Here is a 13,717-nt window from a genome sequence, read left to right as displayed (position 1 = left end):
AGCTTCAGGAGCTTCAGGAGCTTCAGGACAGGGGCATAAATAAATAAACTTTAAATGGGCTTCTTCAGCTTTTCAATGAATGGAGGAGGGAGGTGTATTGTCTGCAAGAACATACTGAAAGACTATTGTTTTTTTTTTTGAAATATGCAAATTAGAATATTGAATTAAAGAAATAACCCTTAAGTAATAAAAGTAACTTTCCTCCACATGTTAAAAAAAACAAATTTAGGCCAGCACATTTAAGATGAACCTCAGAAGTATTTTCTGATTATAATAATGGGTGATCCAAAACTCCTCCAGTGGGACCCCAAAGTGTCCCAGGCCAGCCGAGTGACAGAGTCCCCTCCTGCGTCTTTCCTGGTTGAACCCCTGCCAGGGAAGAGACCAGGAGGAATCTGGAACAGATGCCTTCCTCTCAGCTGCTCCTCTCGATGTGGAGGAGCAGCGGCTCTACTCTGAGCTCCTCACCCTATCTCTAAGGAAACACCCACTCAGCCTTCAAAGATCGATTTTGTCCTTTCAGTCATTCCCCACAGCCCACGACCACAGGTGAGAGTAGGACTGTAGACTGAGTGGTAAAACCAGAGATTTGCCATAAGACTCTTTATTTCTGTTGTCCCTAAATTTCATGATTTAGTCAAATATACACTGAGATTTATCACACGTTTAAGTTTTCTACGGCAACAAGAGTCTTGATGCTGAGTAAAAATTTTAAGGTGCAATACGCAACTTGTGGTGGAGGATCTGTCACCTTCTTTGCTTGGAATGTTCCATGGTGAAGCTTTCACTTTAAAACTCATAGTGCCACTACGCTTAATTACAGGTTAGATCTGTGGAGAGGCGCCCAGCTCACAGCAAGAAAGCATGATTTACAAGGTATTTTTGAATCGTAAAAGTGCTTTAAATTGAGATAAAGATAAATATCTCCATGGAGACAAGCGGATGATGGACCCCCATCAAAAAAGTGACATAATGCACCTTTAACTTTATTTATTATAAGCAGGTATTTCCTTTGTTTGGATCATTTGTTTGCTGAATGAACCACATAGTTATTTGGAGCTAAAATAAGAGACATGGACGTGTAATTTTCATCTTGCCACTAGATGTCACTCTGATCACTGCGATCTGTCCCATGCTACAGCCAAATAAAATCCTCTGAAGTACCACGGTCATGAGGCATGTTTTTACATTTAAAACAATTCCAAACACAACTAAAACAACAGTACAGAGCCAATGGAGAAACACCTCCTCTTCTCTGCAGCAAGGTCACATGACATGAGCATTCTGGGAACTGTAGTCCACTTCAGTTTTTCTCACCAAGAAATGTCAATACTTGTTAGGTCAAATATGTTCCTTATGTTTCAAAGTCAGCGTTACAAATTCAAAAAACAACTTGTTTATCAGTTCATTTCTTGTCTCTATTTTTGGGGTAGATTTTTTCATAGAAGTAGTTTTGGGCTAAAAGGTAGAGTTCCCCGTCTTTCTCTCGGACGGCGTGAGCTCGGACAAACTGAAACTGCTCCAAAGCGAATTCGTAAAAATCGTTTTCCATTTTCCAGATCGAAGACTGCTGGAGTTTGTGCACAGACTCTTTAGTGGGAGGCTTCTTCTCTGTTGTCTTCCTCAAATGGGACTTTTTACCTGTAAAACAAATAAAAATGATAGTTAGTGTCTAAAATGCAACTGTAACTGTCATATTTTAAGACTTATGACATGTCCTTTTGTTCATGTACATTAGGGATGTCGAAAGTTTCACAAAGCAGATTCGATACTTTAAAGGTGCATTGTGTAACTTTTAGGGATGTGCAAAAATATTGCTATCGATATATCGTATCGTTTAATGTGATGATACAGTATCGATATCGTGGGCTACTGTATCGATATATCACAAAGAGTTTTTTTGGTAAATTTTACTAAATTATTTAGTTACAGCTACAGTTTTGATGCTTGAAAACAAACTCGTTTATGTGACACATTTGACATTTTCACTGTTTTGGTGAATAAAATGTTTGTGTTTCATGTGAACTTTGCACAAGAAGTGGTTTAACAAAGACTTTTAGTATCACAGCCATGATTTAGTATAAATTTTTTATTGAACCATATCAAATCAATCAAATAAAAAAATATCGTATCGAATTGAAAGTGCACTATATCGTGATATATATCGTACCGTGGCCTGTGTATCGAGGTCTGTATCATATCGGCAACTTCTTAATGATACCCAGCCCTAGTAACTTTCCTGGTAGAGGGTCCATCATCTGCTTATTTCTATGGATTTGTCATTGCTCTGCTTGGAATGTTCCACACTATGACATTAAACAGATCGACCTTTTAAATTTAGCGTCGGTGCAGCGTTGGCAGTGATACAGTCGCTGTATCGGACCGTTGTGGTGAAGAGGGAGCTGAGCTGAAAGATTTACGATTTACCATCAATCTACATTCCTCCCTTCACATATGGTCATGAGCTCTGGGTAATGACCGAAAGGACGAGATCGCGGATACAAGCACTCGAAATGAGTCTCCTCCAGGGTGTCTGGGTGCTCCCTTAGAGATAGGGTGAGGAGCTGCGTCACACTGGAGGAGCTCGGAGTAAAGCCACTGCTCCTCCATGTCGAGAGGAGCAGTTGAGGTGGCTGTTTCGGATGCCTCTTGTGTTCCAGGCATGTCCCACTGGGAGGAGGCCCCGGGGAAGACCTAGGACACGCTGGAGGGACTATGTCTCTGGGCTGGCCTGGGAACACCTCAAGGTCCCCCCCGGAGGAGCTGAAGGAAGTGTCTGGGGTGAAGGAAGTCTGGGAGTCCTTCACCCCAGACACTCAGACAGCTGCCCCTGCGACCCAGCCCTGGATAAGTGGAAGAAAATGGATGGACCTTTAAATTTATTCAATTATAGGTGGGTTTATAGCTCAAAAATACATTCTGACTGGGAGTGGCGTCGCCTCTCCACAGATCTGACCCATAACTTGGTTTAATTTGGTCTCCGTGAAGATGAAAAAATGTTTAATACCATACTGTGAAACTTTCCATACAAAGCAATAACAAGAATGTGTCAGAGCCTCCACCAGAAAAGTGACACAATGCACCTTTCATTCAAATGGTAGATTCTCTCATTGTGTAAAAATAAACCATCACCAGTGTTTTTCTGTCTTTTATTTATTGTGTAATTCTACCCAATCAAGTCTGTTTGCCCTCCTCACTGCCCTCAATCATGTGGAGCATTTTGTACCATTTATATTTTGTGCCTCATACACAAGCAGTGATTATAGTAATACAAAAGTCCACCACTAGGGGCCAGTATCGACACAAGTAATTAGTCTAAGTGCATTTTCGTACTTGAGTCATACAATATTTCATTATTTGAGACAAGGCCAATGCTTTCACTTTAAGATATTGATTTTTTTCTGGTTTCTTTCTGAAGACAACTCAATTTATTTGTTCATTTATTTATTTGCAATACTGATTTTATTGTAAGCGAGTTAAACAAGAACAACCAAACTTACCGTAAGTCAATACATATACACATGATCATATTCCTGGATGTCTCAAAATTTGCATTAGTTAATACTTTCTATCTTTCTTTCTTTTTATAATTTTTTTTTTTATTATTTTATTTTTATTTATTTATTTTTATTTACTTTACTTCACTTCTATTTATTTTTATTTATTTCTTTATTTATTTATGTTTACATATTTTCATAAGCATGCCCCTCCTTTAAAAAAAAACAAACCAAACTTACCATAAATCAATACATGATCATATTCCTGTCTCAAAAATTTGCATTAGTTAATATTTTCTTTATTTCTTTATTTTTATGAATTTATTTTTTGAATATATTTATTTTATTATATTTTTTATTTATTTGTTTTTATTATTTTACTTCACTTGTATTCATTTATTTCTTTACTTTATTTTTTTTTTATTATTTTTAAATTTTGCATTTATTTATTATTTAATTTTTATTATTTTACTTCACTTCTATTTTTATTTATTTATTTATTTATTGCATATTTTCATAAGCATGCCCCTCCTTTAACAAAAAACAACCAAACTTACCGTAAATCAATACATGATCATATTCCTGGATGTCTCAAAATTTGCATTAATTTAGATTTTCTTTCTTTCTTTATTTTTATTTAATATTTTTTATTATTTATTTATTTTTGTATATATTTATTTTATTATATTTTTTTATTTATTTTACTTCACTTCTATTAATTAATTAATTAATTTATTTACTTTCTTTCTTTCTTTACAATTTTTTAATTTTGCATTTATTTTTATTTATTTATTTTATTTTTATTTTATTTTTTTTCGCATATTTTCCTAAGCATACCCCTCCTTAATCTCCATAAGCGTGCGGAGTCTTTGGCCTGGTGACTAAACTGATTCCCTAATGCTGAGCTGATGTGATTTGAGGTTTGACTTTATGAGCGCTGAGTCTGGGAGATGTGAACCTGTCACTCTGTATCTGTCTGTGTGAGTCTGTCTGTGGATTACTCATCTGAACCGTTTACTGTAACCACACGAGAGGAGGGAGGGACGGGGGTCATATTTCTCTAAGCACCTGGTTCAAAAAGAAGCAGGAATTATGTCTAGTGTCAGTAAGTCTATATAACAACACTGTCTAGTTTTACAGTGACAAAAGGAGTCAAAAAGTTTAGATTAAAAGGGCTCATATTACGCAATTTTCTAATCTAAGTTCTAATGTTGTGTTTTGTTTCATTCACATGTTTAACACCCAAATCCTGCACACTTTGGCTGAGTTCTTCTCTCAGACAGAAAACACCCTATTCCACCTTGTGACATCATGTGCTCCACTGTGTTTTTAAACTCCATATAGCTTTACTAGAATAATTTGGGAGTTTTAACCACTAACCATTGGTCAAAATGTGTGTGTATGTTAGGGATGGGCAGTTGATACAGTTTTCTTAATCAATCATCGGGAGAATTAACAATCGATTATCGATTAATCATTAATGTTTTTATATTAAAATGATCATTATTATTATTACTATCTGCACTACTAATCTGCATAAATTAAATTCAACTTTACGACATATAAACCGTCACCACTCTAGAGCCACATCAGCCCGTTTATTATAATGTGTTTAATGCAGATTTGTGCAACTCTCTCAGAAGCAAAACTTAAAACCGCATCACTAATTTGCATAAACTAAGTGAATAAAAAACAGCTCTTGTGCACTGATCCGGTTCAACTTCTGTTGGATTAAAAGACATGACTCAGGTGAATACAGGTTAGTGTGACCATATTTGCGTTTGTCAAAACCAGGACACCGTACGGGGGGAGGGAGGTGGGGACTCGTCATCGACATTGAGCGACTCTCACCTGGAAAAACTTTTTCATGTTTTCGTTGTCCTGGTGAACTTTTTTCCACTGGACACATATGTGCTGCTTTGTACACTGTGCACATGGACTCACACTTGTCCCGACCAGGAAGGAAAGCATGGAATTTCTTGTACGTTAAATATGCATTTGTGCTTCGGTACGTTGCAGACTGACCGACTGACTTGTGTCTGCTCGCTCCTTCTGAGTACAAAGAGCTACATGTACGGACCCCCGATTGTCCCCGGACACGGACGTTTGGTCACCCTACGCTACACACAGCAACCTACATTCGGTTTGTCGATTAAAAATGAACCTAATCGATGAAATTCTTAATGATCAATTATCAATTAATCGACTAATCATGCCCATCCCTAGTGTATGTATGTATGTACCATATTTTCCGCACTATAGGGCGCACTCTTAAGCCTCCAACCCCATCAAAAAACGAACCCGCAATCCAGAGCGCCCTATACACAAATCCACTCAGGTGTCCCAGCACGACTTCAGTAAACTACAAAGCCGCAGCACCCGCAGAACACACAAACACACACGGAGCAGACAGCGATACTTATTACTTTAAATGTGCACTGTGATCTCCATCTTGAGTTTGCCCTGATGAAGCCGAGGGGCCGAAAATGCACTGGCGTGATTTTAACTTTATCTGCCATGTGCTATTAAAGGATTTTAATTATGTTGTACTTTTTGAGTGTCTCAGTTTTTTCCTACTTTGTATTTGAAACTGGTCCCTACACCGAAGAGCACCAAAAGGACAATTCTGCATAATTTATGTATATCCAAGTAGCACTCCTGCCCCTAAAGTATTACCGCAAAATGTTTATGACTAGTAGAAAAATAAATAAAAGTTCTAAAATAAAAGCTCTAACATTTGCTGATTTAATAACAGGTAAATAAAGTTTCTGTTGATGTGTATTAGTCCAATAAGGTTCTTTTGGTCTTCAGATAATTTATTTTGAATAGATTATATATTTTCAGACCAAGGTTTAGAGTTAACACAACCCCGACAGTATCACCTCTGTCCTACTCTTGCAAAATACGACTGATTAAATATTTAAAATGTAATGATCTATGCAAATATTTGTTTTGCTTTTCAGAATTCTTCATGGTGCTGCTTCTCCTCTGAAGGGTTTCGTCTCATTGAGCTCTGAAGAAACATCTTGAGTAACAGGCTCATCCTCCAAAGGACAGAGCACAGTACCCAAAAGTAAGAGCACACTCGCCAAATCCTCTTTTTCCTCTGTTGCTGTGAGTCACTGGAATCATTTGCCAACAGAGAGACGAACCTGCACAGGTTTTCAAATGTTTGCACGTCTGACAAAGAAGCGGCAGATCTCTAAACAAGTTTGTACTTTATGGATGAGTGTGATTTGAATGAGAATAGAATGTAGAATGTGTGTGTTGGGCCTTGATACAGAGTGGAAAAAGCTGAATCTGTATTTTAGTTTTTCCACCAACCTGCTCAGGGACACAGGTGTAAATGAGCATCCACACTGTAACCTGCACCAACATCTTTCCTATGACTTCTGTCTTTGTTAATGTTTTGTTTTGCACTGTCCCTGTTCCAATAAAAAGCAGACCATACCATACCACAAAATCACGCAAAGAACTCTAGTGACCAGTCCAAATGATCAGGTATGAAAACAAACTGAACCTTGGTCTAAAAAAAAAGAACCTATTCAAATAAAAATGTCTACCCTCAGTGAAAATATAACTGAATAGACCCAGCAAAATCAAATCCTTTCACTCCACATTTCTGTCTTTTGTGCACCTGTCCTGTAGAGGTCCGTGGCTCCTCTGAAGAAGCGCGGCAGAGCGGCCTCCAGCATCATGACGAAGTCCTCCAGCTCCTCTGTGACTCCCACCAGCAGGTACTCGTTCACCAGGGTCGCCTTGGCCTGCTCCAGAGCCCACTCACTGCCGACGTTCCTGCGCAACAGTCACATCTGAAGTGAGTTTCATGTGTTTAAAGGTACTAGTGCTCTTGTGTGCTTTAAGTGGACAAGTTACTGATTTCTCCAAAACAGAGTTAACTGCCTTAGATTTAATCACTTCTAGTTATGTATTATTAGCTTAGCTTATTGGGAGCTTATAAGGTCACACTTTGTCCCACTCCTTTTTGAATATAACAACGGAAGCGTTCACACTTAGAAATATTGTATTTAATGTCTTGTCTGAGATGGCTATATTTATGTATACAGGTGTGTAGGTGTTTACTGTATTTTTCTGTTGTAAGTCGCTCCGGTGTATAAATCGCACCAGCCAAAAAATGTGCAATGAAGAAGAAAAAAACATATCTAAGTCGCATCGGAGTATAAGTCGCACATTTTGGGGAAATGTATTTTGTAAAATCAGAGACCAGGAACTGACATTTCATCTTGAAAGGCAAGTTCTAATAATAACAGAATAGAAAACAACAGGCTGAATAGGTGTTAATATGTTAATGTCACATATGACATAAACAACAGAACATAAGTTTACCAAACTCACGATCTCACTCCACATCACTAAATCCATTGAATTCTTCATCCTCTTTGTCATTTCTGTACGACCTCCGGAGATAAACCATAGATCCATGAGGTAAACAGAGCGTTGCTTCCTCTTCTGTGTCGCTGTCGTCAGACTCGGCATCAGTTCCAGTTAGAATTATTCGGGCCTTTTTGAATCCCGACAGAATGGTTTCAGTGTCACTGAAGTTCAGGCTTTGTCCATCCATCCAGTGACTTTCAGGAAAGTTTCATAGTGCACTCTCCCGGTTGTCATGAAGCTGTGTTCTCCATCCTCGCTTTTCACCAGTCCCTCACAAGTTTCTCGTTCACTCCAAACTTTCTTTCTGCTGCTCGATTACAGTTTTCAGCTGCAGATTTCACTATTTGCAGCAGAACAATGGCTTTTTCTGCAGGAGACATGTGCAGTAGAATGCGAAGTGACAGTGGTACAGGAGTAACAGTAGTACTAGATACTGACACACAAGACTAGAGCCTGTCGCGGCTTCAGTGTGAAAATTTTAATATAAAAGTTGTACCGAAGAATAAGTCACAGGAAACACTCAAACCATGAAAAAAAGTGCAACTTATAGTCCTGAAAAATGTATGTGTGTGTGTATGTATGTATGTATATATATATATATATATATATATATATATATATATATATATATATATATATATATATATATATATATATATATATATATATATATATATATATATATATATATATATATATATATATATATATATATATATATATATATATATATATATATATATATATATATATATATATATATATATATATATATATATATATATATATATATATATATATATATATAATATATATATATATATATATATATATATATATATATAATATATATATATATATATATATATATATATATATATATATATATATATAATATATATAATATATTATATATATATATATATATATATATATATATATATATATATATATGTGTATATATATGTATATATGTATATGTATGTATATATACAGCAGATATTAGATATGTAGATGTATGTTACCTAACAATGATAATGTTAAAAACAACAGCCACAACTGGTCTAAATTACACAACAGTTATGACATGACAAATAAAAATACATGACAACACCTTTATTCAATTAAACTGTCTGTTAAAATTGTGAGAAAAATGCTTTTCTTGTTCATAAATTGTCTTTGTTTTCTACTTTTCTTCACAAACTGCCACATAACAGATGTAAAACTACAAGTATAATGAACATTTACCACTGGGACTATTCCACTAAACCAAGAAATCATAATAATTAGAAAAATCTGTCAAATGCATTTTAAATCTCTTGTTTGGACCAACTCCGTGCCGATGGTTTTCAAAATGATTCAGCTTTTTGTTATTGACTATTTAGCTCAATGAAACTAGACTCAGTCCTTTTTGTACTTTTTTCTATACAGTCTGACCTTCACAGAATAAAACATATGAGCTTTTCCAAACGCCTTGCATCCTTTATGACAACATCTCTAAAAAGCATGCCACAACCCAGCCCCAGCTCGTATATCTGCAGCCCAAATCACATTTTTATAGTCCATAACAAAGTCTGGAACGCTTCCAAACTGAACATTAAGGCCAACAGTCTCCTTTCAAAGAGAAAACCGGTGTTGTCGGACTATTTCACCTCGCGCTGTAATAAAATCTCGAGGAGTTTGAACTTATTTTTATTCACAAGCCAAGGCAGAAGTGAAGGCTGCGGTTTGCTACAGACAGACAGATAAGCACAGGGGAGATGGGAAAGCACTGGGGCCTAAAATGATGCAATAGGAAGCAGGGAGAATTTACTTTAATGACGCAAAACACATCGTCTCTCCAAAATTCAGTGTTTGGTAAGTGAGTCTATGACCTGGAGCAGATATATAGGCATTGAATTTATACAAAAAGTGTGTTTTGATTCACAAACTAATGGGAAACGTGGACCATGTAACGTTTTGGTTTGGTCCGTCACCTGCTTGTTTCTATGGATATGCCATTGCTCTGCCTGGAATGTTCCACAGTATGACAGCTCTATCTTACACTCATTAAATCCAAAATAAACTCTATTTAACTCCTAACTTTTAACTTTTTTATTATTTATTGGCAGTGTTGGGAAGGTTACTTTTAAAATGTATTCCCCTACAGATTACAGATTACATACCCAAAATGTAGTTTGTAACAGAATCCATTAAGTTACTTAAGGTGAGTAACGTAATCTGAATACTTTGGATTACTTGATTTGCTGTAGAGAAGCAAAGACTAGGATATCATAACATAAGATGATTTGTCTGATAAAAGAAAATAAAAAGCCCAGACTTTACTGAACCAAATTAAAAATATTATTGATAGAAGACGAGGAGACACGTCCACACAGCAGGATTTAGTCCTGTTAAATCTTGCTTTAGTCCTGTTTTAGTCCTGTTTTAGTCCTGTTTTAGTCCTGGTTTAGTCCTGGTTTAGTCCTGGTTTAGTCCTGTTTTAGTCCTGGTTTAGTCCTGGTTTAAGACCTGGTTTAGATCTAGTTTAAACCTGGTTTTAGTCCTTTTTTGGACTTGGTTTAGATCTAGTTTAGACCTGGTTTAATTTCCGGCAAGTGGAATTACCGAAAAAATAAAAATAAATAAAAAAGGGGGGGGTATAGCCCAAAATGCAAAAACAGGAAAACAGGAAAATCCCGCCGTGTAATCCATTTATTTCAATAAAGTAACTGTAATCCAATTACCACTCACTGAAACAGTAACTGTAACTGAATACAGTTACTCATAATTTGTACTCTGATTACGTAACGTATTACATGTAATCTGTTACTCCCCAACACTGTTTATTGGTATTCTTGCTCTTATTTGATTTGACTAGTTTTTAGTCCAATGAGGTTCATTTGGTCTTCTGATATTTTATTATTAGGTTCTTTTTTCAGACCTAGAGTTTTGTTTCATACCTGACAGTTTCGACTGCTCACTAGCGTCTTCCTCAGAGTCACATGATGTTGTTGTGACGTGTTGCTCAGCTGATTTAAACAGGTTTTGGCGCTGTTTTCCTACCGGTGGAGTCAGGACGACAGCGCCACCTGCAGTCCCACTTCCTCAGGACAGTATCCCAGGTGTGTGAGAGTAAAAATGCCCCGGTTTATCATCCTGTGGGCACATTTCCGTATTTCAACTGCTTCTTTAATCCAGCGGCGATGTTTGTTTACCTCTGTCCCAGTGATGTTTGCTCCATCCCAGTCCAGAATGTGGTTCTCTCTTTTACAATGGTCAGAAATTTGAGTTGTTCCTGTTCTGCTTTGTGTTTTGTTGCTCGTGCGCACGTCTTCGCTGTTTCCTTCTCGCATTCTGTTCTATGTTCCTTTTTTTCGTGTACTGAACGCCCTCCATGTTTCCCCGATGGGTGTTTTATTGCAGGACATGCAGGGTATTTCATATACTGCATTACATTTTTGCTTCCGGCTGTAAACCGGGACGAGGGGCTTTTTTACTCTCACACACCTGGGATACTGTCCTGAGGAAGTGGGACTGCAGGTGGCGCTGTTGTCCTGCCTCCAACGGTAGAAAGACAGCACCAAAACCTGTTTAAATCATCTGACCAGACACGTCACAACAACATCACGTGACTCTGAGGAAGTGCGCGCTCGTGAGCAGTCCAAACTGTCAGGTATGAAACAAAACTCTAGGTCTGAAAAAAGAACCTAATAACACTGACTAGTTTTCATTGTCTTATTAAATTGTATGTGGTTTTATAGGTCTTACTAGAACAAGCACTCTCGCCTCTCCACAGATCTGACCTGTAACTTAGTTGGGTTTGGTCTCCATGAACTAAAGAAAAGCTTGAGACTAGGTTAGATTAGGCATGTTACAATAATTACTCTAGACTTCAATATAAAATAACTAGAACGGTTTATTTTGGGGCTCAGTTTTTATCGTGTGTATAATTTCTTTGTTATAATGGAGAGATTTTAGTCGTTTTGTTGTAATAAGATAAGATTTAAATCAGCAGAGGGCGAAATAAATAACTTCTATGGGTAATTATTGGCTCATTTGGCTTTTTAGTTGTTGCAGCTCCGGCTTTTTAATGATACAGTATATTTAAAAATGTGTTAACTGGAATTTTCTGGCTTTGTGTCAGTGGCATAAAGTGGTTTAAAGAGTCTGTAGTAAGTATTGTTCTTCAGAATCTGTTAATATGTCATTTAAGATCACTGTTGGGCAAGTGACTTCAAGACTATAATGTGTTATTTATGACTTGTTAGTGTCATTTCAAAGTCATTTGTTACATTACAATATTAGTGCACTTAAAATGTAAAACATTACACGACTACTGCAGCACTTTAAGAGACTCTCAACAAAAGAACTGTCACTGATCGACAAATAACAATCAGTGACTGAAGATGTCGAACTTTTGTACCATATATGGACTAAACCAGGACTAAACCAGAGCTGAACCAGGACTCAATCTGGACTATATCAGGTCTAAACCAGGACTACATTAGAACTGAACCAAAGATGAACCAAGGACTGAGCCAGGACTGACCCAGGTATAAACCAGGACTAAACCCGATCTAAACCAGGTCTAAACCAGGACGAAACCAGGACTAAACTAGAACTGAACCAAAGATGAACCAGGACTGAACCAGGTCTAAACCAGGACTAAACCAGGACTGAACCAGGTCTAACTCAGGACTGAACCAGGTCTAAACCAGGACTAAACCAGGACTGAACCAGGACTGAACTGAGGACTGCACCAGGACTGAACCAGGTCTAAACCAGGACTAAACTAGGACTGAACCTGTACTAAACTAGGACTAAACCAGGACTGAACCAGGTCTAACTCAGGACTGAACCAGGACTGAACTGAGGACTGCACCAGGACTGAACCAGGTCTAAAACAGGACTGAACCAGGTCTAAACCAGGTCTAAACCAAGAGCACTGAACCAGGACTAAACCCAGATCAAACCAGTACTAATCTTGGACTAGGACTTTGGAATCTAAGACCACCCCTGAGAGAACTCCAAGCCCACGGAACAGGGTGTCCACAAAACATGATTGGGCATCAGCTGCAATTACCCAGTGGTCTACGCCCACGGTTACCCGACGGTCTACGTGGATGCACCTCCGGACCTCTCCTGACAGTTGAAACCGTAACGATGGCATTTCACCGCTGCTGATATTGCAGTGATTTTAGCAAATTTGTATGAAGAAAAACAAAAAAAACAGAGCTTCAATCCAAGTTAAAAAAGCACTGTAACATGCATTACTGACACCGTACCGAGTATTTTTTTCCTGTAATCCCACATTACTGCGTTAGAGCAAAAAGCAATGCATTACAGTAATTCATTACTTTTATAACACGTTCTCCCAACACTGTTTAAGACACAAAATTAGTAAAGTGAAATTGTACGTGTTGTTGTTGACTTAAAGGTGTATTGTGTAACTTTTCTGGTTTCACTGATTTGAGTTTTATGATCATATTTGAATAAAGTACTGACCAGCATTCAGAATAGTGTCCACAGAAAAATGGAATCTGCAGCCACAGTTTCTCTGGAGCACAGTCTGACCCTCCAGCAGACACACACTCATCGAAAGTCTGGAATACGATCGGAAATATGAAGAGAGAATTAATTACAGCGATCACACATAATAGCCCGTGTTAGCCTTGTATTGATCAGGGAACAGATATTATCACCTTTTTGTCTCCTTGCTTCCTTCGCCTCAGTCCGGGTCTGTAGTCGTCCCCAAAGCGCAGGAAGTAGTAATAGGAAACCAGACGCTCTATGGGGTCCCGGATCACGTTGATGTAAATGGGTTTTCTCTTGACCCCGAATCT

At 37.5% G+C, this 13,717-nt stretch overlaps 1 protein-coding gene across 1 annotated transcript in view; it reads right to left on the bottom strand.

Moving 5' to 3' along the window:
* Nucleotides 1–1,172: 1,172 nt before the first annotated feature.
* Nucleotides 1,173–13,717, bottom strand: part of hs2st1a (heparan sulfate 2-O-sulfotransferase 1a) — a 124,350-nt gene continuing 111,805 nt past the window's right edge. Inside the window, exons 4-7 of the mRNA XM_020917246.2 lie at nucleotides 13,577–13,715; nucleotides 13,380–13,477; nucleotides 7,135–7,292; nucleotides 1,173–1,641 (exon numbers count right to left, since the gene is read on the bottom strand). Coding sequence (XP_020772905.1) covers nucleotides 1,406–1,641; nucleotides 7,135–7,292; nucleotides 13,380–13,477; nucleotides 13,577–13,715 — 631 coding nt within the window. The 3' untranslated portion in view covers nucleotides 1,173–1,405. The remainder of the gene's footprint in view (nucleotides 1,642–7,134; nucleotides 7,293–13,379; nucleotides 13,478–13,576; nucleotides 13,716–13,717) is intronic.

This window comes from Boleophthalmus pectinirostris, unplaced genomic scaffold (genome assembly GCF_026225935.1).
Source record: "Boleophthalmus pectinirostris isolate CB_2022bp ecotype Guang Dong unplaced genomic scaffold, ASM2622593v1 HiC_scaffold_16, whole genome shotgun sequence".
NCBI lineage: Eukaryota > Metazoa > Chordata > Actinopteri > Gobiiformes > Gobiidae > Boleophthalmus > Boleophthalmus pectinirostris.
This window is presented reverse-complemented; position numbering and strand designations above follow the sequence as displayed.